The sequence below is a fragment of the Scleropages formosus genome, chromosome 5, assembly GCF_900964775.1.
Source record: "Scleropages formosus chromosome 5, fSclFor1.1, whole genome shotgun sequence".
Lineage (NCBI taxonomy): Eukaryota > Metazoa > Chordata > Actinopteri > Osteoglossiformes > Osteoglossidae > Scleropages > Scleropages formosus.
In genome coordinates this window covers 20,246,491-20,272,109 of record NC_041810.1, presented here as the reverse complement: position 1 = coordinate 20,272,109, position 25,619 = coordinate 20,246,491, and the positions used below count along the sequence as shown (strand labels likewise).

General features: G+C 42.5%; 2 protein-coding genes across 4 annotated transcripts; both read right to left on the bottom strand.

Annotated features, from left to right (window-relative positions):
- Positions 1–7,330: 7,330 nt before the first annotated feature.
- Positions 7,331–18,556, bottom strand: LOC108935967 (protein kinase C theta type-like). 3 transcript variants are annotated; one of them, XM_018754971.2, is made up of 19 exons: positions 18,506–18,556; positions 17,550–17,635; positions 16,051–16,259; positions 15,411–15,610; positions 15,073–15,133; positions 14,670–14,856; positions 14,389–14,420; positions 14,217–14,302; positions 13,797–13,926; positions 13,369–13,478; positions 13,099–13,225; positions 12,007–12,164; positions 10,461–10,634; positions 9,894–9,985; positions 9,700–9,762; positions 9,438–9,576; positions 8,896–9,084; positions 8,577–8,705; positions 7,331–7,780 (listed from the first exon to the last, which is right to left on the bottom strand). In XM_018754971.2, the coding sequence occupies exons 3-19, from the start codon at positions 16,166–16,168 to the stop codon at positions 7,622–7,624; spliced, it is 2,154 nt and encodes a 717-aa protein (XP_018610487.2). In that variant the 5' UTR covers positions 16,169–16,259; positions 17,550–17,635; positions 18,506–18,556; the 3' UTR covers positions 7,331–7,621. The 3 variants fall into 3 exon arrangements, with proteins under 3 accessions (XP_018610487.2, XP_018610489.2, XP_018610490.2); XM_018754973.2 differs by having other exon boundaries at positions 16,051–16,183; XM_018754974.2 differs by lacking the exon at positions 18,506–18,556 and having other exon boundaries at positions 16,051–16,190; positions 17,550–17,585.
- A 586-nt stretch (positions 18,557–19,142) lies between these two features.
- Positions 19,143–24,918, bottom strand: fgfr1op2 (FGFR1 oncogene partner 2). The gene is made up of 6 exons (XM_018754978.2): positions 24,813–24,918; positions 24,271–24,406; positions 22,187–22,304; positions 21,246–21,388; positions 20,462–20,575; positions 19,143–20,022 (listed from the first exon to the last, which is right to left on the bottom strand). Exons 2-6 carry the CDS (start codon positions 24,403–24,405, stop codon positions 19,885–19,887), a joined length of 648 nt encoding a protein of 215 aa, XP_018610494.1. The 5' UTR covers position 24,406; positions 24,813–24,918; the 3' UTR covers positions 19,143–19,884.
- Between the last annotated feature and the right edge of the window lie 701 nt (positions 24,919–25,619).

Sequence of the window (25,619 nt, the reverse complement as noted above, 5' to 3'; positions counted from 1 at the left end):
TCACATAGATGTCACATCCTGGCCCTGTTTTGAAATCATCTTCAGAGAAAGAGGAAGCAGGAAGTTCTTTTTCTATGTTATCACAAGAATATTACCATAAAATGCAAATGTTCGTTCCGTATTTGGCAGCGTCTATATTGGAAAGAAATAAATTGTGTGGGTAAAATCTTATTGTGTGAACTGTGATTACTCCGTTATTTGCCCAACAGCTGCCAGGTTTTTATGTAGAGAGTCCAAGTTGCTGTGATCACCCATGCAAGCGGAGAATAGTGGCTCAACAGGCTCTCTCAGTCACGTCCTGCACATACACACCTCCTGTGAATGGGTGCAATGGTGACCCACTAATCCTGGCTTGATAAGCAGAGAAAGGCTCTGCAAGAAGTGAGAGATAACAAGAGGAAGAGGAGAATGGAGAAGAAGAAGAAACATTTTCCAGGTTTCCATTTAAAGTGGAAATAGTTAATCTCTCCAGAACATTCCAGGATTAAGATCGCTATATTATAATGTGTTTGAACAAGTGCTGATACGTGCTGATGGGTCTCAGTCGCAATGAATGGCTTTCCATATGTGCCAACTTTGGCCCCATCAGGGCATAGCTTCATTATTATTGCACATCTGGCCGGAAAGTGCATTTTATTGTTACGGTTCATATTTTCATATTTTTGAACACACTTGTAAAACTGCAGCTGAGCCTTTCAAAGCCACTGCAGTGACTTCCATCTGAAGTGTCCTTGACCTTAATCTCTAAACGGTACATGTACCAAGTCCTCTAGACATAACAGGGAGTTTAAATTGTTTTGCAGAACTATCTAAAACATTATGGGTGAAATCCAGCGTTGGGCAGGTGTCCTCTGAAGGGAAGGCGGAGTAGGGAGAGTCTTGGGAACACTAGGGCAAAATTGCTTAGTCAGCTGTCTACCTGTTGATGTCTGGATGTGATGTTTTTCTTCTCCCTGGCTATCCATCCTCAGAGGACTCCACCAGAGTATTAATCCCCTCCCTTTATTGACAAGAAGGGATCAGACTTTAAATCCTCACGAGAATTAATGCTGTGGGCCTTTAACATGCTTCTCAATGGCATAGAAACCATGTCTTATGGCAAAATATAAGCAAATTCATTTAGAACAGTGATGCTCAATATGTCGACCTGTTAAAGCACATCTACTGCTTTCGTAAAACAATTAGCCAGCATGATGTAAAAGTAAAAGCTGCTGATCATGACACCGTCTGAACCGCTTGTCCCATACGGGGTCGCGGGGAGCCGGAGCCTAACCCTACAACACAGGGCATAAGGTCGGAGGGGGGAGGGAACACACCCAGGACGGGACGCCAGTCTGTCGCAAGGCACCCCAAGTGGGACTCAAACCCCAGACCCACCGGAGAGCAGGACCCGGTCCAACCCACCGCGCCCCCGCACCCCCCTACGCTGCTGATCATGTCAGTGGGAAAGGTTTTTTGCCTTCAACAGGCACTAGATATCGTAATAGTATGTTCACGTGTTGATAGAAGGTAATTGCCTTTTTCATACAAACATTTGTTATGACTGATATACTCTTGCTCAAATTAATGTATGGTTTCTATTGAAATATAAGGTTCTGTGCTCTGTAGGCTGACTGTTTAGAAGGTGTCGGTGAGACTCAATGATCCACGCTGAGTGTGGCTCTTTATGTAGGACAGCCCTTATCCTCACTTGATCCTGTTTTGATCTCTGTTCCTCCACAAGGTGACCCAGCTCAATCCAGGGTGAGGTGGCTGCTACAGCTGCTAATGGGATTTAAACCTGTGCACCTTTTTTCTAATACCCCGTAGAGGGGCTGTTTGGTTTAGCACGGATATATACTTTATGTCTGGCTGCCCCAAGGAGATATGCGACGTGCCACTGTGATTTTTGTCCTTCTTCAGCCTGGCCTTGTAATTAAAAGGGATGTTGGGGTGACCCATTGATCAGTGCCCCACATTGATCTATGTATGAATATGACAATTATAGTATCTCCTGCCACACGGGCCACAGTTTGCATGCTTCTGCACAGGTGAATAACACCAAGGGTTCATGGGAAATTCTTGTGCTTTTAAAATGAAATAGGCTATATGAGCATCTAGTTTAATGTAAAAGAAAAAAATGTGAAGGTCTCTGAATGAAGTCTCACTTCTGGTGCAATAGCGCCCCCTGTTAGGTACTGTCAAGCTGAGAATTGTGAAAAAAGTAACATGTCCTTTACCATTTGTATCTCCTTGACAGCAAAATTAGATGAGACTCTGTCCATCCCACCACAGCTATGGCATAAACATGTACGTGTGTATGTCATCATCTGGGCACTTTCAGTTTGTAATCAAAAAGACATATTAGTAGATACCTTATTTTATTCACAGGGCAGTTTCTGTAAGTCTCTGATATCGCTGTAATAAATAAAAGCAATGTTGAAGGAAATCCCTGGCGCACGGCTGTGACACTGTGCCTCCCCCAGTCTTGCCAATGAATGTGGAGAGGCAAGACACTTTTTTTCTCTGCAGCAGACAAAATTTAGAAAATAGAAGAGTGAATAAAATGTAATAAATTAAAGAAACTGGGAAATGTGAGTCTTCAAAAATTCATATGAATCACTTTCCAATGCTTCCAGCTCCAGAAGAAAGAAGTGGATTTAGCCTTAACTTGGTATAATACTGCTATCCAGAAATTTTCTTTTTACAAAACTCCAATTATAATGTTCAGCTGCTGATTTATGCAAGCAGTGAATCATTTTTCCACTGATACCAAGAGAAATGTAACGTTAACAACCCAATAACTTCAGAAAAATAAATAAAATCCTACATCAGAGTGCTTCCTTTCAAAACCAAACCTGAAACAGTAACAGTAAATACCAAGGGCACAATAAAAAAAGAGACCAGATGAAATATGACACATTGACACTAATGGTTTAAAATAGTGATACATTGACACAATAATAAACATATTAAAATATTTGTGATGTACTGACAAGACGATCAAAGCCATTTCTAAAAATACCTAGAACAATAGCACAAGACAAATTATGGACTTATTTAAAATTCATGAGAATTTAAAAATGTGTTGCGGCAACAGTAGCAGAAGGGTTAATAAGAGTGTGATATCATTGTAGAGAAAAGCATTAGTTGAATTAAAAACAACAACAACAATAATAATAACAATAATAATACTATTTTGACTGCTATTAATACTTGTTTATTATACTCATTTTCAACCCTGGTCCTGACAGATGTCTGTATACGCTAGTATTTGTTTCTACTGAAATGTGTTTAACACCTGATGTGCTGATTTGGTATGCATCAAACAATAATATTTTAAATGGTATTAAATTTATTGTAATAATAATTAAAACAGAGCCAATATATCTAGAAGACTTGATCACTCACTCAACATCAACCTGACTTCTATGCTCCCCCACCTCTGCCCGCTTCATGGTCCCATGCACAAGAGAAAAATCTAAAGCGCGGGGGCTTACAGTTCCAGCTATGATATGGTGGAATGACCCCCCCCACTGTCACTCAGAACTGGTGGATCTCTCTCAACATCCAAGAAGGGTCTCAAAACTCACCTCTTTCGGACTCATTTTTCTCCTGACCTCTTATGTGCTCCACAAACATGTACTGCCTAATGTGTTTAAAAAATCTATTCAGCTACTCCTGTAATGTGTACTGGTTTATATGGTGGTATGTGACAAACTGACTGTACTCAGAAATCATGTGTCTGCATCCAAGTTTGTTCTTCTGTTGATGTAATGGACTTCTTTTATTGTTCTCTGTAATGTATATCACTGATAATGTCATGGCAGTAAATAAATTTAAATAAAAATCTAGAAAAAATTCAAATATATCAGCATCTTCATTTTTCCTCATTTGAGATTAGTATGTTTGTTCTATTTCACTTGGAATTAGATTATATTTTACGTAACGAAATGTGCAAGAAAATTACACGAGAATTACACATGAAAAGGGAATACATGATTTTATACATCCATCCATCCATCCATCTTCCTCCGCTTATCCGGGACCGGGTCGCGGGGGCAGTAGTCTAAGCAGAGCCCCCCAGACTTCCCTCTCCCCGCAAACCTCCTCCAGCTCCTCTGGGGGAACCCCAAGGCGTTCCCAGGCCAGCTGGGAGACGTAGTCTCTCCAACGTGTCCTGGGTCTGCCCCGAGGCCTCCTCCCAGTGGGACATGCCCGGAACACCTCCTCAGGGAGGCGTCCAGGAGGCATCCGGAACAGATGCCCGAGCCACCTCAACTGGCTCCTCTCGATGCGGAGGAGCAGCGACTCTACTCCAAGCTCCTCCCGGGTGACTGAGCTCCTCCGCAAACCGCCACCTTACCGAGGTGGAGGGGTTTGAGTGCCTGAATGATCTCAGGAGCTATGTTGCCTGGGGCTATATGCCCCTGGTAGGGTCTCCCAAGGCAAACAGGTCCTGGGTGACAGACGAGACAAAGCGCGCTTCAAAATCCCCTTATGACTATTAAATCAAGGATCTCGTTCACCCTGGGTCACTGGGGCCCCAACCTGGAGCCAGGCCTGGGGGGGAGGGGGGGGGGGGTTCGCATGCAAGCGCCTGGTGGCCAGGTCTATGCCCACGGGGCCTGGACAGGCTTAGCCCGAAGCCAAGATGTAGAGCAGCTCTTCGGTGGGCTCACCACCTGCCGGAGAGGACATAAGGGGCCGGTGCGTTGTGATTTGGGCAGTGATCGGGGCCGAGTGCCCGGCCGACCCAAACCTCGCGCGCCAACTCTGGTTTTTTGGACTTGGAATGTCACCTCACTGGCGGGGAAGGAGCCTGAGCTAGTGCAGGAGGTTGAGAGATACCATCTAGATATAGTCTGGCTCACTTTCACTCACAGCTTGGGTTCTGGAACCACTCTTCTCGACCAAGGGTGGACTCTCCACTATTCTGGCGTTGCCCAGGGTGAGAGGCGGCGGGTGGGTGTGGGCTTATTAATAGCCCCCCAGTTCAGCCGCCATGTGTTGGAGTCTACCCCAGTGAATGAGAGGGTCGTCTCCCTACGCCTTCGGGTCAGGGAACGGTCTCTCACTGTCGTTTGTGCTTATGCGCCTAGCGGCAGTGTAGAGTACCCGGCCTTTTTAGAGTCCTTGGGGGGCATGCTGGAAAGCGCTCCCACTGGGGACTCTGTCGTTCTACTGGGGGACTTTAACGCCCACGTGGGCAGCGACAGTGATACCTGGAGGGGCATGATTGGGAGGAACGGCCTCTCTGATCTGAATCCGAGTGGTGAGTTGTTATTGGATTTCTGTGCTAGTCACGGTTTGTCCATAACAAACACCATGTTCATGCATAAGGGTGTCCATCAGTGCACTTGGCACCAGGACACCCTAGGTCGGAGGTCGATAATCGACTTTGTAGTCGTTTCTTCTGATCTTCGGCCATATGTCTTGGACACTCGGGTGAAGAGAGGGGCTAAGCTGTCAACTGATCACCACCTGGTGGTGAGTTGGATTCGATGGCGGGGGAAAAAGCTGGACGGACCTGGCAGGCCCAAATGCATAGTGAGGGTCTGCTGGGAACGTTTGGCGGAGGCCCCTGTCAGAGAGGTCTTCAACTCCCACCTCCGACAGAGCTTCAACCAGGTCCCGAGGGAGACTGGGGACATTGAGTCCGAATAGACTATGTTCCACACCTCCATTGTCAGGGTGGCGGTTCGGAGCTGCGGCCATAAAGTCTCCGGCGAATGTCGTGGCGGCAATCCTCGAACACAGTGGTGGACACCGGATGTAAGGGATGCCGTCAAGCTGAAGGAGGAGTTCTATCGGGCCTGGCTGGCTCATGGGACTCCTGAAGCAGCTGACAGGTACTGGCGGGCCAGACGGAGCGCGGCTCTGGCAGTCGCCGCAGCAAAAACTCGGGCCTGGGAGGAGTTCGGTGAGGCCATGGAGGAAGACTTTCGGTCGGCCTCAAAGAGATTCTGGCAAACCGTCCGGCGACTCAGAGGGGGGAAGCAGTGTTCCGCCAACACTGTTTACAGTGGAAGTGGTGCGCTGCTGACCTCAACTGAGGATGTCCTCGGGAGGTGGAAGGAGTACTTTGAGGATCTCCTCAATCCCTCCGACACGCCTTCTGTAGAGGAAGCTGAGGCCGGGGACTTGGAGGGGGACTCGTCCATTACCCTGGCTGAAGTTGCTGAGGTAGTCAAAAAACTCCTCGGTGGCAAGGCTCCGGGGGTGGATGAGATCCGCCCCGAGTTTCTCAAGTCTCTGGATGTTGTGGGGCTGTCTTGTCTGACACGCCTCTGCAGCATCGCGTGGAGTTCGGGGACGGTGCCTCTGGACTGGCAGACCGGGGTGGTGGTCCCTCTTTTTAAGAAGGGGGACCGGAGATTGTGTTCCAACTATAGGGGGATCACACTCCTTAGCCTCCCTGGGAAAGTCTATGCCGGGGTACTGGAGAGGAGAATCCGACCGATAGTCGAACCTCGGATACAGGAGGAGCAATGCGGTTTTTGCCCTGGCAGTGGAACACTGGACCAGCTGTATACCCTCACTAGGGTGTTGGAGGGTTCATGGGAGTTTGCCCAACCAGTCCATATGTGTTTTGTGGACCTGGAGAAGGCATTCGACCGTGTCCCTCGTGGCATCCTGTGGGGGGTACTTCGGGATTATGGGGTTCGGGGCTCGTTGCTACGGGCTGTTCGTTCCCTGTATGACCGGAGCAGGAGCTTGGTTCGCATTGCCGGCAGTAAGTCAGACCTGTTCCCGGTGCATGTTGGACTCCGCCAGGGCTGCCCTTTGTCACCGATTCTGTTCATTATCTTTATGGACAGAATTTCTAGGCGCAGCCAGGGAACGGAGGGTGTCTGTTTTGGTGGCTGCAGGATCTCATCTCTGCTTTTTGCGGACGATGTGGTCCTGTTGGCTTCATCGAATCAAGACTTACAGCGTGCACTGGAGAGGTTTGCAGCCGAGTGCGAAGCGGTGGGGATGAGAATCAGCACCTCCAAATCCGAGACCATGGTCCTCAGTCGGAAAAAGGTGGATTGCCTCCTCCAGGTTAGGGGGGAGCTCCTCCCTCAAGTGGAGGAGTTTAAGTATCTCGGGGTCTTGTTCACGAGTGAGGGAAAAATGGAGTGGCAGGTTGACAGACGGATCGGTGCGGTGTCCGCAGTAATGCGGTCATTGTACCGGTCTGTTGTGGTGAAGAAGGAGCTGAGTTGTAAGGCGAAGCTCTCAATTTACCGGTCGATCTATGTTCCTACCCTCACCTATGGTCATGAACTCTGGATCATGACCGAAAGAATGAGATCACGGATACAAGCGGCAGAAATGAGTTTCCTCCACAGAGTGGCTGGGCGCACCCACATGATTTTAATAAAAATTAAATAATATTGGTTTTGGCCTGCTTCTGTAATGATGCTGAAAGAATTCAGACTGGCTAATTTTAATAGCAACTGTCTTTTTTATTATCAAGTTAATTTTATTTTTTATTCTTGACGATCCTAATGAGTGAGGGCAATGTTTTATCCTGGTTGCCAATGTTCCAAACTCTCTTAATAATAATGCTGACTGTTAGCAAAGGATGCCTTGTATTACAATCATTGGCTATTAATTGATTGTTTATGTATCAGCTGTGAAGAGGCTGAAATAATCATGAGCTCCTGGTGCTGTCCATCCTCGGGTTTACAAAGGAGAAGTTGCAAAATACTGTCTGGTCCACACTGTTGATCAGTGCTCGGTCGGCACATGAGAGTCGGGGTTTCTCGTTGATGAATTCCCGGTCAAAGTTGCTACAGTCACTTGGGGATCTCTGTGAACACAGGCATGGGAGGTGTTGGTGCACAGTCTGCTTTTTAACAGTTATGGTATCCCAATATGGTACCCATCAGCTGAACTGTCTTACAGGTAAATGCAGGGAAAAATGTTAAATAACACAATGAAGCAATGCTTAAAAGGAACAGATTTAAAACAGCTGTCATCAGCTGTTCTGAGTAGCCATTATTCCTTATATGTTTGGAATCATTGTCTCGTTGTATTGCCCAGCTGTGATTTAACTTCAACTAGGCCATGGCCAAGCCATGTGGCAGGAAAACTTTCCCAGAGCATTACACTTCCACCACCATGTCTGACTGTTCTTGGAATGTTCTTATTTGAAATGCCGTGTTTGTTTTTTGCCAAATGCAACAGTGCCTATGCTGTCCATAAAGTTCTACTTTTGTTTCATCACAACGCAGAACATTCTTCTAGAAATACTGAGAAATACCCAGGTACTTTTTAGTGAGTAGCAATTTATATCTTGCCCCAATTCTCAACATCAAGAAAATTACACAAAAACAATACTGATGTCATTTATTCTCTCTCAGGCTCCATGCATATAGTTCAAGAAATTGCAAAAAATATCAATCAAATTTAGTGTAAAAAATCTGCAAAAATAGAGAAAATCGGATTCTACAGCACTGCAACAGGGAAGGTAAAGAAACAGACAAAATGAAAATGGGGGTGAGGATGAAGTTATATCAAGGACAGAAGCAGCAAAAGAATCAGAAAAATTTAGTATTTGTTGGTGTTATATGAGAATGAAAATGTTAACTGTTCACAGTTCTCACCACGGTGGGTCTGAAGGGCGGCTGCACCTGCCGGTTCTCCAAAGCAGTCCAGTCAACAGCCATGAAGAAGCGGTGCTGTCGGACGTTCCCCTTCACACCTAATCTCTGCTCAGGTTCCCGCACAAAGAGCTGCAACCAATTTCAGAATGCAACTAAGGTCATTCTCACTTCCGCTCTATTCATCAAGTATAAACAGGGTAAGGTTAAGCACCACCCTTCAAACAAAACGTAGAGTAGCATTATATATGTTATATGGGATAGCACAGAAATGTGATGGGTACAGAAATCATGAATAAGCAATGGGGGGGGATGGCCACACCTTCACCAGGATGTCATGGGCATCTCTGGAGAGCCATCGAGGGTAGAAAGGATTGTCCGTGCGAATTGATTGGAACAGCTGTTCCTCGTCATGGCCATGGAAAGGAGACTGTCCAATCAGCATCTCGTAGAGAAGAACCCCAAAGGACCACCAGTCCACAGAACATCCATACTTCTGCCCCAAGAGAATCTGTGTAGCAACAAACACAGCTACAATGTCATTTTCTCCAAACTACAAGTCATTTTCTAGTTTGCAGCAGTAACTGTTTCATCACACTATTTTACCCTTCATTACTGCCCTTTTGAATTCAATGAAAGCATAGCTTTTACTGTCAAACTCAAGCAAACCTATTTTAAAAATTTGAAATACTTTGGAGCTGTAAAAAAAAAAAAAAACACTCTTTAGTTCATGAGGATTACTGGTGACTTATGCGAAAGGGAATAAGAGCTGATAATAAGCACACTGTAGTGTCAATCATTACAAATCGGTAACAAATTAAGAAATTTGCTTAGATTGATATATTAAAAGGGTGGAACACAAACTTCAGGTGCAATGTAGTCTGGGGTCCCACAGAATGTGGATGCTCTGGCATCTCCCAGCATGTTTTCTTTGCACATCCCAAAGTCAGCGATCTTGATGTGTCCATCAGAATCAAGCAGCACATTGTCCAGCTTCAAGTCCCTGAGGTTACACCACACCAGAACAATGTGTCTATTTAACTGCAGAGACATAACATTAAAACAAGCAAGGAAACCAACACTTAGGCTTTTATTATACCCATCTGCATAGTACTCATATACATACCTGTATATGATTCCTTTCAAGTGGAGGAATTGGAGGGCACAAACAATTTCTGCAGCATAGAACCTAGGATCCAAAACAACCATAATGAAACGGTGGGATGGAGGAAAAATAACATTAGATCATTTCAGGAAAAAGAAATAGCTGATTTTTCTCTGAAGATGGTGATGATACTTTTGGCAGAATTTTATGCTTACGTTGCTCTTGCGAGGCTGAATTTGTGACAACTCTGTATATGAAACATAAGGTCTCCCCCATTCAAGTACTCCATCACAAAAAAAAGGTTCTCCTGTTGAAAAAAAAAAACTGTGGTTAAAAAATCTATGTTGCACACTGGATCTAGTAGATGGATTTTGTGTTATTTGTAGAGTTTTTCTATGCAGGAAAGTATAATACACTTAATATACATAACATGCATATACTGTATAACATACATATAACACCGCATTATATACTGTATGTTATGTTACATACAATATACTTTCCAGGAAATGAATAAAATGGGGTATGACTGATACCTTGTTTTTCAAGGTGTGGTATAGGTGTGTGGTAGGATTCAAGCTTGATTTATCCAGCAAAACACGATTGTGAGGAAGGGGAGGGACGGCTGGTTTAGTATGAAAAATTCAGCACAGAAGTGAGAGTGTAGTTCCGTACCTTGGTCAGTAAAGTGCAGTACCAACATGTGAGGTCGGTGTGTAAGGTTTGCACCTTAGTTTGGAAAGCGTAGTAAAGATGTATGAGGCCAGGAGTTAAATTTGTACCTTGGTCTGGAAAGTGCAGTACAGGTGTGTGAGGTATGGGTGCTCCCAAGCCAGGGACAGAACCCTCCTCTCCACCATGGTACATTCCACATCATCATTCATTAGAACCACATCCTTCTTCAGAGCCTTCACTGCAAAGAACTGATTGGTTGACTTCAACTCTGCAAGAAAAACCTGAAACAGCAAGGACCCTAGTGGCTTCAAAGCCTTCCAATGCTCTTCATATTGTATACATGATTCATTTTAATGTTGTGCACAATAACATTTTGTTCAGAAACGACAAAAATTACAAAAAATTTCTATACATGTTAATTCACAATTGCTATTTATTTTCTGAATTTGATGACTGGAATGAAAACAGTGTATCTGACATATGTAAAAGTTTTACCGCCCTGTCAAGGCATCAGTACTTAGTCAGACTGCCTTCACAGAAATCTCAGCTCCAGGACATTTCTCATAACTAGCTGATAGTCTCTGCTCTTCAGTCCGTGACCCACACTGCTCCATTCAGTCCCTACACTCATCCTGGACCTTTCAGAAGGAGGACCTCATGAGAAGGAGAGAGACCACACACACACACACACACACACACACACACACACACACACACACACACACCCTCTCTGAACCGCTTGTCCCATACGGGGTCGCGGGGAACCGGAGCCTAACCCAGAAACACAAGGAGTAAGGCTGAAGGAGGAGGGGACACACCCAGGACGGGACGCCAGTCCATCGCAAGGCACCCCAAGCGGGATTCGAACCCCAAACCCACTAGAGAGCAGGGTCCGGTCCAACCCACTGTGCCACCACGCCCCCCACTGGAGAGAGACCACCTCTAGTCAAAATGATTGAAATTCTTCATCCATTTTTAAACAAATAAATGTATCCCTATTTTTCAAAAGTCTCCGGCTTATCTGAGTGTGGTGCTGAAAACTTGAGATGAGACTTTTATGATGAGGCCACAGCAAAGGTCTCCTTCTGACAACTCTTTCCTAGTTCCTAGATGATTTTTTGTTTAACTAGCACCAGACTAAGAATCTGTAGACTACATCTCCTGTGTCAAGTAAAAACTATGCTATGATGTATGAGTTATGGAAATTCCAAGATGAAAAAATATATTTTTGTAACCCACCCCTGGTTTGAACAAGTAGGTGTCTTCAATTTCAAGCTACCAGTCAGCTGCTTAGAGCAGTCCACCGTTGTTAAGAGTAGTTACAACATCTTGAGAAGGTAGAAGGGTTACAGTATTCCTTTAACCCTGGACTTGTCTTCACCTGCGATAAACCAAGCTTAAAGACTCAATTAACTTGGAGGCCTTAAAAAGTATTAATGCTTAACATCTTTAACTTAAAGGCTCATTTAAATATGCAATTTGATTTGGGTTGTATGTATGCTCTCCAACACACTGTATTTGGATATTGACCAATTACGATGCTTTGGACTCATAAGGTTTCTCAGTGGCCAGATATACTCTGTGGTCCTATCCAAGACTGAGAAAGGAAACTGACCAGATGCATTCGGGGGTCTCACTGTGGTGGAAACTGACCTTGCCGAAACTGCCCTTCCCCAGCATTTTGTGTAGGATGAAGCTGTCAATGGTAAATTTGTGAAATCCCTTCCTGGATACAGCTTGCAGAGATGGCTGGCTCTGCACTTGGGGCTGTTTCATGTCTTGGAGGGCATCCCAAGAGATACTCTGGAGTTCTGGGGCAGGAGGGACAGCAGTTCTAGTCTCTAACTATACAAACAGTGCACATATGCTCATGTGTTTGGGCTCCACTACAATGATCCTGCGTTACAGCAGCACTTTTACATAGTTTCCATGCTATTCTCAAATATCTACTTCCAATCATATATGCTCAGGATTTCTCCATTGCTCTCCATTACACTAAATATTAGTTACAATTGGTTTGATGACCACCAAAAGTCAACATATTCCTACAATAATTTGTGATTTTACAAACCTAATTTTTAACAATAATTAGTAACATGAAGTGATAAATTGAATACAGGATAAGCAACGTGAAGTTAATCAAAAAAACTATTTGAGGAAATGTGTGGCAGGCATAAGCTCAAGCCATATCCCTCTCTCATGGAGCAAGAAGAGGATCCAAAACATAAAAGGAAGTCCAAATCAGAATGGCTAATAGATATAAAAACTGAAATGTTGGAGTTCTGGAGTGGCTTAAACAAAGTCCAGACCTAAACCCAACAGAGATGCTGTTCAGCGTGAAAGATTTGGAATAATAGAGGAAATCTGGAAAGGAAATACATTTTCAGGGCACTGCATGCATTTGTCAGATTTTTTTTTCTCTAAAACTCTGGATACAGACACACTATTATTAAAGCACAGCTTTAACAATATTTTATCATTTGCATCATATACCAAACTATGCAGCAAGACATTTTTACTGAAGCCATTCAGGGTAAGAATATACTATATATGCTGTATATAGTGTAAGTCAATGGTGCCAGAGGTGGGATTGAAGCCAGGAAACTACATATTATAAGATAATGATCCTAGCCCCAGTATGACCTACTGCCAGAGTGCTGTAGATGAGGTTTAGATACAGGCTGTTAAAGTCAATGTATATGTGGTTCCAATGCAAACTAGATGTCGTAGATGTGGTTTTGGTACCTTTGTGGTCCACAGTAGAGGCAAGGGGTTGTGGGATGCATCCAGATGGCTCCCGGATAACTCCTGGCTGATCAACACCAACAGGCCCCTCCCGTCCAATGATCTCGTTGCTGCGGGAACTCCGGGCCTACATTGATCCCCAAAATGCTCACATTCGGGTCATCGCAACGTCACAGCCAGCACTCCACTGTTAATGCACTCTCTAATATGACACTGAGATTAGTAGTAAAGAACAACACACTGCTGGCCGCTCTCTATCCAAACACTGACCTGTTGCGTGCTCTCAATCATGGCCAGCGCCTCTGCCATCAGCTTCTGATTCACCCCACACAGGTTGGCCACTTTCATCTGGCACTTGTGGTGAATGTTCATGCAGCATTCTGCACAAGTAAAACACACCGTAGAAATAACACACACATTCCAACGTTTTTGCTCGAAGAGAGAACACCAAGTGTATTCTTTGAACACCCTGCACTTTAAAAAAATGAAGGTCGAGGGATGGCAGCAAGACGACCTAAAATACAGCCCATGTAAATTAGAACTCGAGTCAAGCAGCGTTTGTGGCGATATAAGGTACGTAAAGAAAAATCAAGCATTTTTATTTGTGTACTTTTATCCTAAAAATATATGCAGGAATTACAGGTGCACACTGGGATGGTAAAGGCTGACAGCATGGAAGATATGTGACCAACTCTCACCTTCACACTTAAGACCTTGTCTGGCCAGCCCCCACAGCAGAGTGCCACAGTGTTCACAGAAGGTGGGACTCTTGTAGCTGTATACTTTAAACCTGTGGGGCATGTCAATCTTGAACCGCTCCTTGTGGATCTGAGGAACCGAGACAGATGTGCCAGTTAAAGTTGGGGGGTCAGATTGACAGTATGGGCATCAGTCTAAATCAGCCCACCTAAACCATGAGCAGTGTTAAGTGTCTGGTACAATTCGGGCCTATTGCTGAGAAAAATAAATGCATGGAAAACTTGCAGAGGTAAAAATTACTACATATATTGTTTATTTATGGGATTAAGATGCATGTGTAAAAACACTGAATTAGTGTTCCTCACATTAACATTTGCACCTGTGTGGTGGGTCAAGTGTTAGCACTTCCCCATCCTCACCATGGTCTCCTTGCTGTTGACAGCTGACCCTGTGCACTTTGCAATCACTTTGTCAATGCACTTCTTGTGAATGGCAGCATTGCATTCTGGGAATGAGAGAGGAGGGACTGTCAAAGAGAGGAAGCTCTTGGTTGGCATAACACATCCACAGATAAAGAGCAGAGGTACTCACGTCTGCACTGGTAGCCTTGTTTATTCAGCCCCCTGATTTAAAAAAAATTAAACATCATTTTTAGGTGAAGACAGGAGACCCTGATCAGTGAGTGAGGTGCAATAAGTACTTTGATGACTTGATAAATACCTATCAATAATGCAAGCAGAACTTAGACAGAAATCAAAACACAGTTGACTTGTTAGCACCATGCAAGCCTCTACTGAATTGAATGCGGAAATAGGGTACTGAAGCGGCACGATCCGTGAAACAAATTTGTGACAGAAGACAGAGGAGCCTACCAGACAAATTCTTTGCAGACAGAGCAGAAGGTAGGCTGTGGGAAGAAGGTGGCGGTGAACTCGTGGCACTTGACTTCATGCACTTTGGCCTGCTTGATGGCACCTCGACGTTGGTGCAAGGCAAAACGACCTTCTTTTTCCCCGTCAGCCTCGCTCTCGCCCTCACCTTCGCTTTGACCCTTGTCATCTGGTCAAGACACATACTCCTCTGTACAGCACAAACTTATTTTGGCCTTAGCCTTCTTCAGCCTACCACACACATGATTAGACATGTGACAAATGGGTCTGAAGTAAAGACCAGACTTCAAAGAAATGTTTTTCAGCGGAAGAGATGTCAAACTAGAGTAGCTGCTAAAATAAAAATTTTCATTAAAGACAAATACTAGACATAACTTAAACTCACCACTCTTATCCAGAAGGTATCTTGCCTCCATGAGCAGACGCCCCATTGGTTTCAGATCCACCTAGTTCAACAGGGAAGGTGAGAGCACACAATGAGGGGACCAGTACAATGACTCCCCATGCACTACTATCACCAGCCTGATTTCCCCAACTCATTTAAGATCTCCAGATCTCTAGGATGACCCCCATGACTCACCAAGACCTTTCAAGCCTACCCACACCCCCGACACCATGATACCTCATCCAGATCTTCATCTTTCATTCACACATGAAAAAAGAGACAGACTGAGGCATCTTGTTCCATGTCAGACACACAAGTACACTGAGACGTAGACTAACCCAGATCTCCAGTTTGCCATTCTCCTTTTTGCACCTTGTGGTGAGAGAGTCCAGTTGTACAGTTGTTTCAGACTTGAGCTCTGCCGTCTCATCCTTTACCACCACATGCATCAAACGGCCTTTGTAGACATGCACATCAAATGTTGTATTCCAAGAGGGGTACATGGTTGGCTTCTTCTGCTTGTATAGCTGCCCCTTCTCTGTGTACACAAGGACCAAAGGCACCTGGTATCATTCACAGCCATACAATCAACTCATGTTCAGTCTTCCAGTAAAGGGCATGACCCTTCATCAGCAATGACTTATGAAAACATAGTGCAGTGAGTTCTTCAGTGGCACTCCACCAAGACCTCTGTAAGGCATCTTAACTAGCAAACACAGTTTCTGAAACTTTAGACCTTCATATAAACAACAGTATGTCATTTCAAATTTACAGGAATATTTTTATTATTGGTCCATACCCACTTTCATGTCCTAATGAGTTCTTGAAAAGATTTATTGTCACTGAAGTGGAAACTGCTAATTTTAGCTGAGAAAGATTAATCTGCTCCTGTTTCTCTCGAAGCTTATTACTCAAACACAGATGATACACAGATCTGCACACCTTCCATAAGGCTGTCTAGGAGAAAAACCCACAAACCTGTCTCCACAACTTCCTTCATGTACACAGCACAATATGGGCTCAGGACTTCCTCGTGGTATGCCAGGCCGGGGTCCATCTCAAAGTTGGAGAAGCCAATTCTCAGGACAGGTGCCATTATGTCCTTGTGGACCTGGTGACTCCAGAGGTCCAAGAATTAGCCATTTGATTGAAGAACGTCAAGAGAAATTTTGAGATACTGAGAGTGACTTGAAAATAAAAAGTTAGCTAATATGATGTTAGGGAGATGGTGGGTTAGGTTAAACTGAACAGCAGATGGTGACAGGGATGACACTTACTGTGGTACAAAAGGTGACAACCCCATTCAAAACCTGCAAATGATTCATATAGGGGGTGGAGGGGACAAGCCACTAGATATGACTGACATTTCAGCTTGTAGCCTATAGCTTTATGTAGTCTGTCCTAGAAATAGCCAACAGTCCAGCATCAGTGCAACCATGTGGAGTTACGCCAACCTGTACACACCACCTTCACAACTTCATACACAACCACATGACTGTCTACACCACACCCCTCTACACAACCATAACACTTTTTGTACCATCACGTTACCATAGGTGCAACCACATGATTGAACCATCACATTAACATATACAGTATATACTGTATACAACAGCACGTCTGTCCATACCACTGCACCACCCTCTACACAACCACACCACTCTTTGAACCATCACACTAACATGTACACAACCACATGACACCAACCACATGACACCACCACCATCTACCCAGCTACACCACTCTTTACACAGCCAAACCATACCCCTGTACAATTGCAACACACCCTACAACACCTTGGTATTTACTGGCATAATGCTCATTAAATTAAGATTTTATTAAGTGTAGCTTATGTGTCTAAAGAAGTAAAAAAGGAGAACACACAGCAGAAAAGACACTTTGGCAATGACAAATTAGTGGAAAATGAGAAAGGTTGTATAACATTTGCTGTAACAATAATTACTTTTTACTGGTGTTAAATGAAAGAGCAGAGCCCATACTCACATGTACAAGTGAGGAAGAAACAGAGTGAACATGCTATTAATAGAGTGCGTAATGCTACCCTCTGTGTGAGGAATTCAAATCGCATGGCAGCCTTGGGATGGTGGGCACAGGCTCACACACAAACACACACACACCAACACATAAACAGACAAACATAGACAAATAGAACCAAAGTTTTGTTCATCAACACACATTGATGTCTGTTGACTGCCTTAGTTTTCCCAGCGTAAAATCCATTCCAGGATACATGCAGTGCTACATTGCTGCATTTCATAAATATCACAATATCATGTCAATGTACTCCAACCACAACATTCATAAAAACATGCATTATTAAAATTCACATTTTACCAGTGCCACTTTATTCCAAGGGTGGGGGGTTCAAACACACATGGGACCTTTTATCCTTTGACACAAGCCTCCATCAAGGGCCATACTAAAGGTTAGGCACTGAACCCATCAGCAAGGCTCACCTTTCCAAGTGATCAAAGGAAGTCACTTAAAGGTCATTCAAACCCAGGCTCACTGTACCTTATTGAATATTCGTCACTGTTCAAGGCTGTGGAAGAGCAGAACAAATGGAGCAAACAGTCCTTTCCTGTTCATGGCATGGAATAAAAGATTATTCCCAAACAACCCCAGAAACCTAGGTTTGAATCCCAAAAAATTGGTTTTGGAAAAACATATAAATGACCCCATCCTTTTTTTATTAATAGCATCATCCAATACTTACACCAAAGCCACCTCTAACACAAAAGTAGATAAGAACAAGGAGCGGACCACTACTTCTGATTTGTACAATGGTTTGAATGAATGAATTCTGAAGGGAAATTCAGCGAACATAAATAGGAAGAAAAATAAATATACCAGTAATATTAATTATTGGATCTGTGCTCTTGACTTTTATCATCACAGGTCCTAGCAACAAGAGGTTTAGACAACTGCAGTGCAGTGAAAGCCCATCTTGAGTGACCCCAACTTAGACCTTTCTAAATGTAGATTTAAATAAACATTACCCTACTGCCAAGGCATATTCTTGCTATAGACCTTTTATTATCCTTTAATATACTGTATTGCTTTTAAATAATATTCCATTAAGTAGTGTTTACAAATGCAACTGGGAGGGCAGTCTATTCCCAGGGACAACTGAGTCTCTCACTGTCACCAAATGAAGAACTTTCATTGTGACATCTTAGACAAACAGAAAACACCTGTTTATTTCAGTCATAGGGCATTCAGAGTAAGCAAAACAGTGGTTATAGGTAAGCAAAGTTCACCTGCAAACAAGCAAAAGCTACCTACCTTTATTTACCATTTGTGGCCCATTAAAACATGAGAAATATTTTACTATTTAGCTAAAAACAGAATATATTGTGTAGCCTATGAATACCCTAAAAAACAAAAACAAAAGAATTAAAAAATTCCTTACCTGTAAATGTACTGAGATAGATTAAGATATATGTAATAAAATCAAAAATATACTGTACAGGTCCTATTCTGCTCCCCACACACACCTCCACCTACATGACTGTACTGCTGGAAGTTTATCTGCCCTTCTCATTATACTGACATGGGCAAGTATGTGGGGGGAAGGGGGGAGGGGGGGCTGTAGTACTGCCTCCCTCACATCGTATTGGCTGCAAAATTCCGTCTGTCATTTATCTCACTGGTAGAAAATCTCCACTCTACCTATATCTCATTAGCAGCATTTTGGTAGTTCAAAATTCTATCTGAGCATTTTGTATTTCTGTTTTTAATATCTGTATTTGTACTGAATTGTATTTGCACCATGGGCATCCTGGTGGGAAAGATTCAATGAACAATATAACTGGATTTACACTAATGTTAGTAGGACTCAATATCATCAAACAATACATCTATAAGCACATTTCTAACCCACACAGAGCTATATAAAACCAGTTCCCCAAATAATGTTTAATCTTACTCTTCACACAGTTCATAAAATAAACAGATTAATCCAGAGTCAAGAGTAATGAAGATTCAGATTTAGGTTTAAGTCTTTCAGTGTTATGTTTAATAATGAAGATTTATATTATGGTTTGTCATTCGCTTTATTTTTGATCTTGTGAACATGCTCTAAGTCTGTCCTCAGGAAAGTATTTTAGAACAAAATGTATTATATTTTGCATTTACTAACAACCTTCCCGTTTCAATTTTGATTTTAAGTAACCAGAATATTGGATTTCATCCATCCATAGATTTCAGTTAATAAAATTGCTCATTTCCAATCATAACTTAGGAAATGTACTTCCCTTTTTATTTATGATGCAGGTTATAAATTCAAACAGTCACCCAACAGCTTTAAAAAAATTATTAGAAGGTTATGCCTCCACTTTTCACTAACTTATTTACATTTGGAATTCTGTTCAGTTTAGTCCCACCTTTATTAAGATACCAGACAACCAGTTTAGCAATATCTCATAAAAATAAATACATCAAACCAAAGCACCAAACATAATTAACTTACTGTAATTACAATGCAAACTGTTCTAATGACTTTACAAATTGTTGCTAACAATTCCAATAAAAAAACAATACAATTATTTGTTCATTACCCTGGTATGCAAGTCCATGCCACCACTGTAGGCAATACAGGTAAGGTTCATGCATAGTGCTTTTTCCAGTCAATTTTTAAGATAGAGGATACAGATCACAAACATGCCAGAGCATCAGTTGTGATCATGCTGGTGGCCAGCCACAGAACTCATAGCGGAGGTCCCAGGGAAACCTGTTATGGTCCTCAGTCTGGCAGGAAAATCTCCTTGCCCTGCCGCACCAACAACAGCTCTAGCTCTTCCTTAGGCTCAGGTCTGCGCTGGTCACCAGACCGGACAGCGAGGTGCTCTCTGAGGTGTCGTCCTTCTTCAGAACCAGGAAGGCCTCGTGGCTAATATTCAACAGCTCCCGAAGTCCTCTATTCTCCAGCTGTGACAGGTGCAAAGTTTTAGCAAAGAATAAAAAGACAATCAGCCTACTGAAAAGTGTAAAACACAATGAGCTATGATTGCTGTTAGCTAACACCCTGGGACATATCAAAATCACGCTTACCTCAAAGAACCACCATTCAGTATCGTGGGAGCTGCCTAAACTACAGTCAACCACAGCAAACCACATTCAGCTCAAGCTTGCTACACTGTTCACAGGGTACATAAAGGTACCTGAAGATACTACACAGTCCAAAAAAAGCTCAAGAAATTTTAAGTTCTTCATTTTGAACAAGAAAAAATTTTTTTTCTCTTTTTTAAAAAAAGCACAAAGTACTTGATAAAGGTGAAAAGGGGGGGTGGACTAAGAACAATATCAAAAATTGATGGCTGTGTTTTCCCTCACTACAGAACCATTTCTGGGGGCAGAAGCAGCTTACCTCTAGCTGTTTGATGCGTTCTTCATCTTCACACACTCTCCCCTCATCCAACTCGATGGCTTTCCTCATCACCGTAGCCATTTCATTGATCTTATCTATGTGGGCCTGCATCTCCTGACAAAAAAAGTTTGTCAGAGGCAATGTTTTGTGACAGGGAATGGCAATAAGTACAACATCAGTCCTCAGATACTTATTTTTTTTTAATGAATATCACACATCTTAAAGTGCACCAGAACATATTTTATGTGATGCAACCTGGAGTCACTGGGTGTTTTCGGTCTTTCAATGTTAAACTCCCTCGTTCTGGAGACCCAACAAGGGTTGATCAGGCTCTAGCCAATGTTCAGGTAGCATTGCCTTAAGAACATGGCTTCTCTTTCTAATCCACAGGCATCATGAGGCCCTCTCATCAGTCACAGTTTAGACGTTTACCGGTTTAAAGTCATCTCTCAGAAATCTTTCCTTTAATCACAATGTAGATCTATCACCCATCATAATATTAAGCCCAAAAGCAAAAAAAAAAAAGGTCTGGACAGAACAGTTCTGGTATTATGGACTTGGTCTGCATTAGTCTTTGTAATTCCAAATCAGGATTTTTTTTATGTTTTGTGAAAAAATGGGTGACATTTTGTGGTTCAGGCATGCAATTTTTTTACCTTATAGGTGAGTTTTCACCAATGAATTATTCATGACACAGGGAAAGCCTGTACTTGTGAAGCATGAGTCCTATATCCACGAGTCTCTACAGGTGATGTCGGAAAGATGGTGTTGAAGGGCTACGTACATTTGTATGCTGCTCCTTCAACTTAGTGATGATGATGGGATCATCCTTTTTGCTTGCCATTAGCAGGCGGAACACCTGTTCCCTGTATTTGGTCATAATCAGTTCCAGGGCAGACTGGTGCTCCTCCAGCGAGGTCCGCAGTTCTAAGAGGGTCAAAGGGCATAAAGTGAATCACAAAGGAAAGTTCACCTTGAAAGTGAACAAAGTGTACTACAGAAGAAAATACAGCAATTGTATAAGAGGGTAAAGCATGAATACAGAGAGTAGGTAAAAACAGCAGTTAGACCTGCTGCGTCTAGACTCAAAGGGTCCAGATTTGTATTCCACCTACACCTGAGCAACGAGATTTCCCAAAAATTGCTCAGGAAAAATTACCCACCTGTATAAATGGGTAAATTATTGTAGGTGGTTTAACACTGCAAGTAACTTTGAATAACAGCACCAGTGAAATAAATGTTAAAAGTGAACTTACAAAATATACCTCCACTTGTCACTGAAAACAGTTAGGTGAGACTGCATGACTTCTTAAAACATTAACCACTAACAGTTGAAACAGAGAGTGTAAAGACAACTATGACATGCCAAACGAAAATAATTCTCTGGGTATTCTTTTACAATTCAGTAACCCATAGAACGGCATTGCTGTCATGCTTTAAAAACTGAAAATAAAACCACACTGCATTTGAGGAAGGCTCAAATTCAGAGGTTGCGTTCTGTCAGTGGACAGCTCTACCTTTTATATCGGAGAAAATGGGGTGTTTGCGTAGTATCACTGGTAGCTTCAATTTCCCCAATAATTCCATCACTGGTAAAATATTAACTACACAACATTCTAACAGTATTTATCCTTAAGTAAATACAAATCAGTGTTAACCATCTGGTTAAAACTTATGGTCCTACCAATAAGTAGGAAACTTCACAAAATCCATAAAACATTCCACCTTTGTTTTCCTGCTGCAGCTCCCGTATCTGCCGGTTCTCCTGCTGAATGCTCATGACAAGCGAGGACCTGGGCCGATGTCGAGCGACTTTGTTCAGCTCCTGAATCTCTTCTTGGTACTACAGTAAAAAAAAATAATCAGACTTTGGGTTGAGAAAATAAAACTAAAGTCAACGTGACTGCTTTTTGATCATTTCTTTGGACATCATATTCTGAGATAAAGAATGTCAAAAAACAGAACAACCTGGGCGGTATGAGAACTTAGAACTGAGAGGCACAGCTCTTAGGCTGCAGGTTCAACTTTATTCAAGTCTCACTATAAATTTTGCATGTTCTCCCCATGTTGATATGGGTATTTTCTTTTCCTGAAACATTTTGTCTCAGCACATAACTGACTCTCACCAGCCAGTATTAACTGGGTAAGTCACAATTTCCTATGGTAGACCTGTGCTTACTACAGTGAATTCCATTTTATATTGCCAGCTTGCACACATTCAGTCTTCACCTCATTGTCTCACATCATCAAAATCACCTTTCAAATTTTGTTATAAAAATTATGTCCTTTCCAACTGTTTACTAAATATTTAAAATTTCTTGGAGGAAGGGGGAAAAAAGGGGTCACTCTACTCTTCCCAGCTGGTCACTTCAGTGGTGACTGAAAATGACTGAACAGGTAGCCCGATGTATGACATCATTTAAACAAATTATCAAGGTTCACTTTTCTGCCATTGCACACTAACACAAATATACAAGAAGAGAAAAACCACAATTCCTCCTGGGTCACAGAGCAACAATACACTTGAAACATGTCATAAGGTGACAGAACAACAAAGGGAGGCAATCTGAATGGCAATCAATTAGCAGCTGGTGTGAAAGTACAATGAAGTAGTACAGTACATGCATGCAATAATACGCAAGTAAATAAATAAGTTCCAGGAACCACGATGTTGGGGAGATTTGGATACAAGGATGTTACACGACTCTTATTCTTTAAGATTCACTGATGTTTACATTTACTCATTTAAGTGACACTTTTTCCCGAGAGCAACTTAGTGTTAAGTTATTTACAATTATTTACTCACGTATACAACTGAGTAATTTTACTGGAGCAATTTTAGGATAACTACCTTGTTCACAGGTGCTACAGCCAGAGGTGAGATTTGAACCTGCAACCACTGGGTCCACCGGGTAGTCGCTGTAACCTCTACGCTACCAGCTGCCCTTTATTGCATTATGTCATGTAAAACAAAGGTTGTGTCAAAAACCATGAAGGATGCATATTTAAGTGCAATTTTAAATTTAACAAAGTTTCTTCTGTAATGTACTGTGATCCCATCAGGGCGTAGCCTCCCTAGCCATGCATCCTGGATAGGCTCTGGACCGGGGTCGAGAGAACCCCCCCCGGGATAAAACCCCCTCACCAGAAACACAAAGTGGAGCAAAACCCCATATTTTGAAACACAAAGCAGAACAAAACCTTCTTAATTAAATAAAAAAAAAAAAAGACAAAAGCCCCTGTTTTTTTTTCCTGTTTCTCCACTTCAATGTCATTGAATTCCATTATAATTGGAAGAAAAAATATAAATTAAGTAATTTAATAGTGAAGTAATCCTAGAAGATATTACAATCTATCTCTGTTGGTTCATTTCTGAGCGGCATAGGACACAGCATCAGCTGGTAGTAAATGAAAGTAAACCTTAACACTCAATGATGTTTTTAATATTGCTTTTTTGATTTTTCAAAGATATGTTCTTTTAATTTTTTTTAACTGTACAAATAATTTTATGTTAGAAAACAGTGAGTTGTAAATTAATTCAAGTATTATGTATGCTGCAATACAAATATTTATATGCCTTCCTTACTGCAGTCTCGTTATATAATAAATAAATGTAGTATTTTACAACTGAGAGAAGTGTTCATAAACTACAAATAATCAGAAGAAAAATTTGGTTATTTAGTTGTCCTGAGGGGGTTTTGTCCTACACTCCTCCGGACCACCCCGTGATCCTGCCAGGCTGACGTGGTGGTTAAGGAATCAACAAGAATGAGTGAGCGAGGTCGAGGACAGTCAGTGCTTCTGCTCACCTGCTTCATGGCCTCCACGCGTTTATTGAGAGAAGTTGTCTGTTCGATGAGAGTCTCCGCTGCACTGTCGTGGTCCCTCAGTCTCTCTACTAGTAACTTAGCATCTGCCAAAACTTTCTCCATCGTGCAGGCCATCCTGTGAAGAGGAAAAACCAAAGAAACACTCCACGTGACTCCTACAGTTTGCATCACGACTTTTCTTTTCAGCAGACTCAGACTGGCTCCTCCAGCACTACAATTTTGAATTGCGGGTGTGGACCGTCTCCCATTCATTCCGGTTTAACACAACAACCCGAGTCAGGCCTAACACTAACTAACGCGGTAAAGAGCACAGTTTTGTACCCCAACAAAGTACTAGCTCCAAGTTGGAGTCCAACCGACACGGCGACAAACTAACTTCCGAATGCGAGACGGCTCGTGCTGCTTATCGCAAACTCAGCAGCAAGCTTGCTAGTAGTAGTAACTTAGTATATAGCAAAAGAACTGGTAAAACTACGTTAACTAACCGTCAAGTAAACAATTACATTTATTGCAGTTTTTACCTTAAGACTGCCCTTCCAAGGTTAAGTATTTTGTCTTTACTGCTTTAACTAGATTCGTTTCTATACTTAAAGCTACAGCATCTATCAATAATGACCCGGAACACAAATACACTCTGCTATTCCCGGAAATGTGTTTTTTTTTCCTGAAAGGCGCTGTCTAAACGGAAACGTACGTAGCCGATGGGCATTGTGGGAAATTGAGTTTTCTCTATGCAGTCAAGCTCGGATAACTTGTAAAACATTTATGAATGAAGTGGAAGGAAGTAGTCCGTAGTCGGACCAGTTTGGAAATAAGATTAGAATTGAATATCTTAGCAATTAAAAGAGACAGAATGATAAAAGACACAAATGGGCACAAACTCAGCACAGTATGCTGCTGCTTCACTGCATGTTTTTAAAACTTGTCTTGAAAGCTAATACCTTTCTTCAAAGCAAGCAGCTTACAATTATTTACACATTTATACAGCTGGGAAATTTTTATTCATTATTTTTATTCTTCATCTAAACCACAGTTAATAAAAAATCCCAGTGTAAACAAAGCATCTACCACCATAAACTTAAACAACACCCCTTCCTGGCCCCCCCAGTGTTTTCTGCACACTCTTGTGGTTCAAGTTTGTCTTGTTTAATTTAGCTCGATCTCTTCAGGAGTAGTTAAGCAAGATCAGCAGAAGAGGACCAGCTCGCACCCGGGTTTATTCATAAATAATAACGAGTGTTCGCAAATCGCACCCCAAGACAGTGTACACAGGCACCATGGGACTCACAGCTGATTTACTATGTATGAGGGTAGTACCCTTGAAAGTT

Bases quoted from the DNA above. Each gene is read 5' to 3' on its own strand.
- fgfr1op2 (XM_018754978.2), bottom strand. From the start codon at position 24,405: ATGGCCTGCACGATGGAGAAAGTTTTGGCAGATGCTAAGTTACTAGTA. The intron at 22,305-24,270 runs GTGAGCAGAAGC...TTTTTACTGTAG, and splicing joins GCGTGGAGGCCATGAAGCAG to TACCAAGAAGAGATTCAGGA. The intron at 20,023-20,461 runs GTAAGCTGCTTC...CACCTGTCACAG, and splicing joins AACGCATCAAACAGCTAGAG to CTGGAGAATAGAGGACTTCG.
- LOC108935967 (XM_018754971.2), bottom strand. From the start codon at position 16,168: ATGGCACCTGTCCTGAGAATTGGCTTCTCCAACTTTGAGATGGACCCC. The intron at 13,927-14,216 runs GTGAGGATGGGG...TCGGTTCCTCAG, and splicing joins TCAACAGCAAGGAGACCATG to ATCCACAAGGAGCGGTTCAA. The intron at 9,577-9,699 runs GTATGTATATGA...GTGTAACCTCAG, and splicing joins TTGAAAGGAATCATATACAG to GGACTTGAAGCTGGACAATG.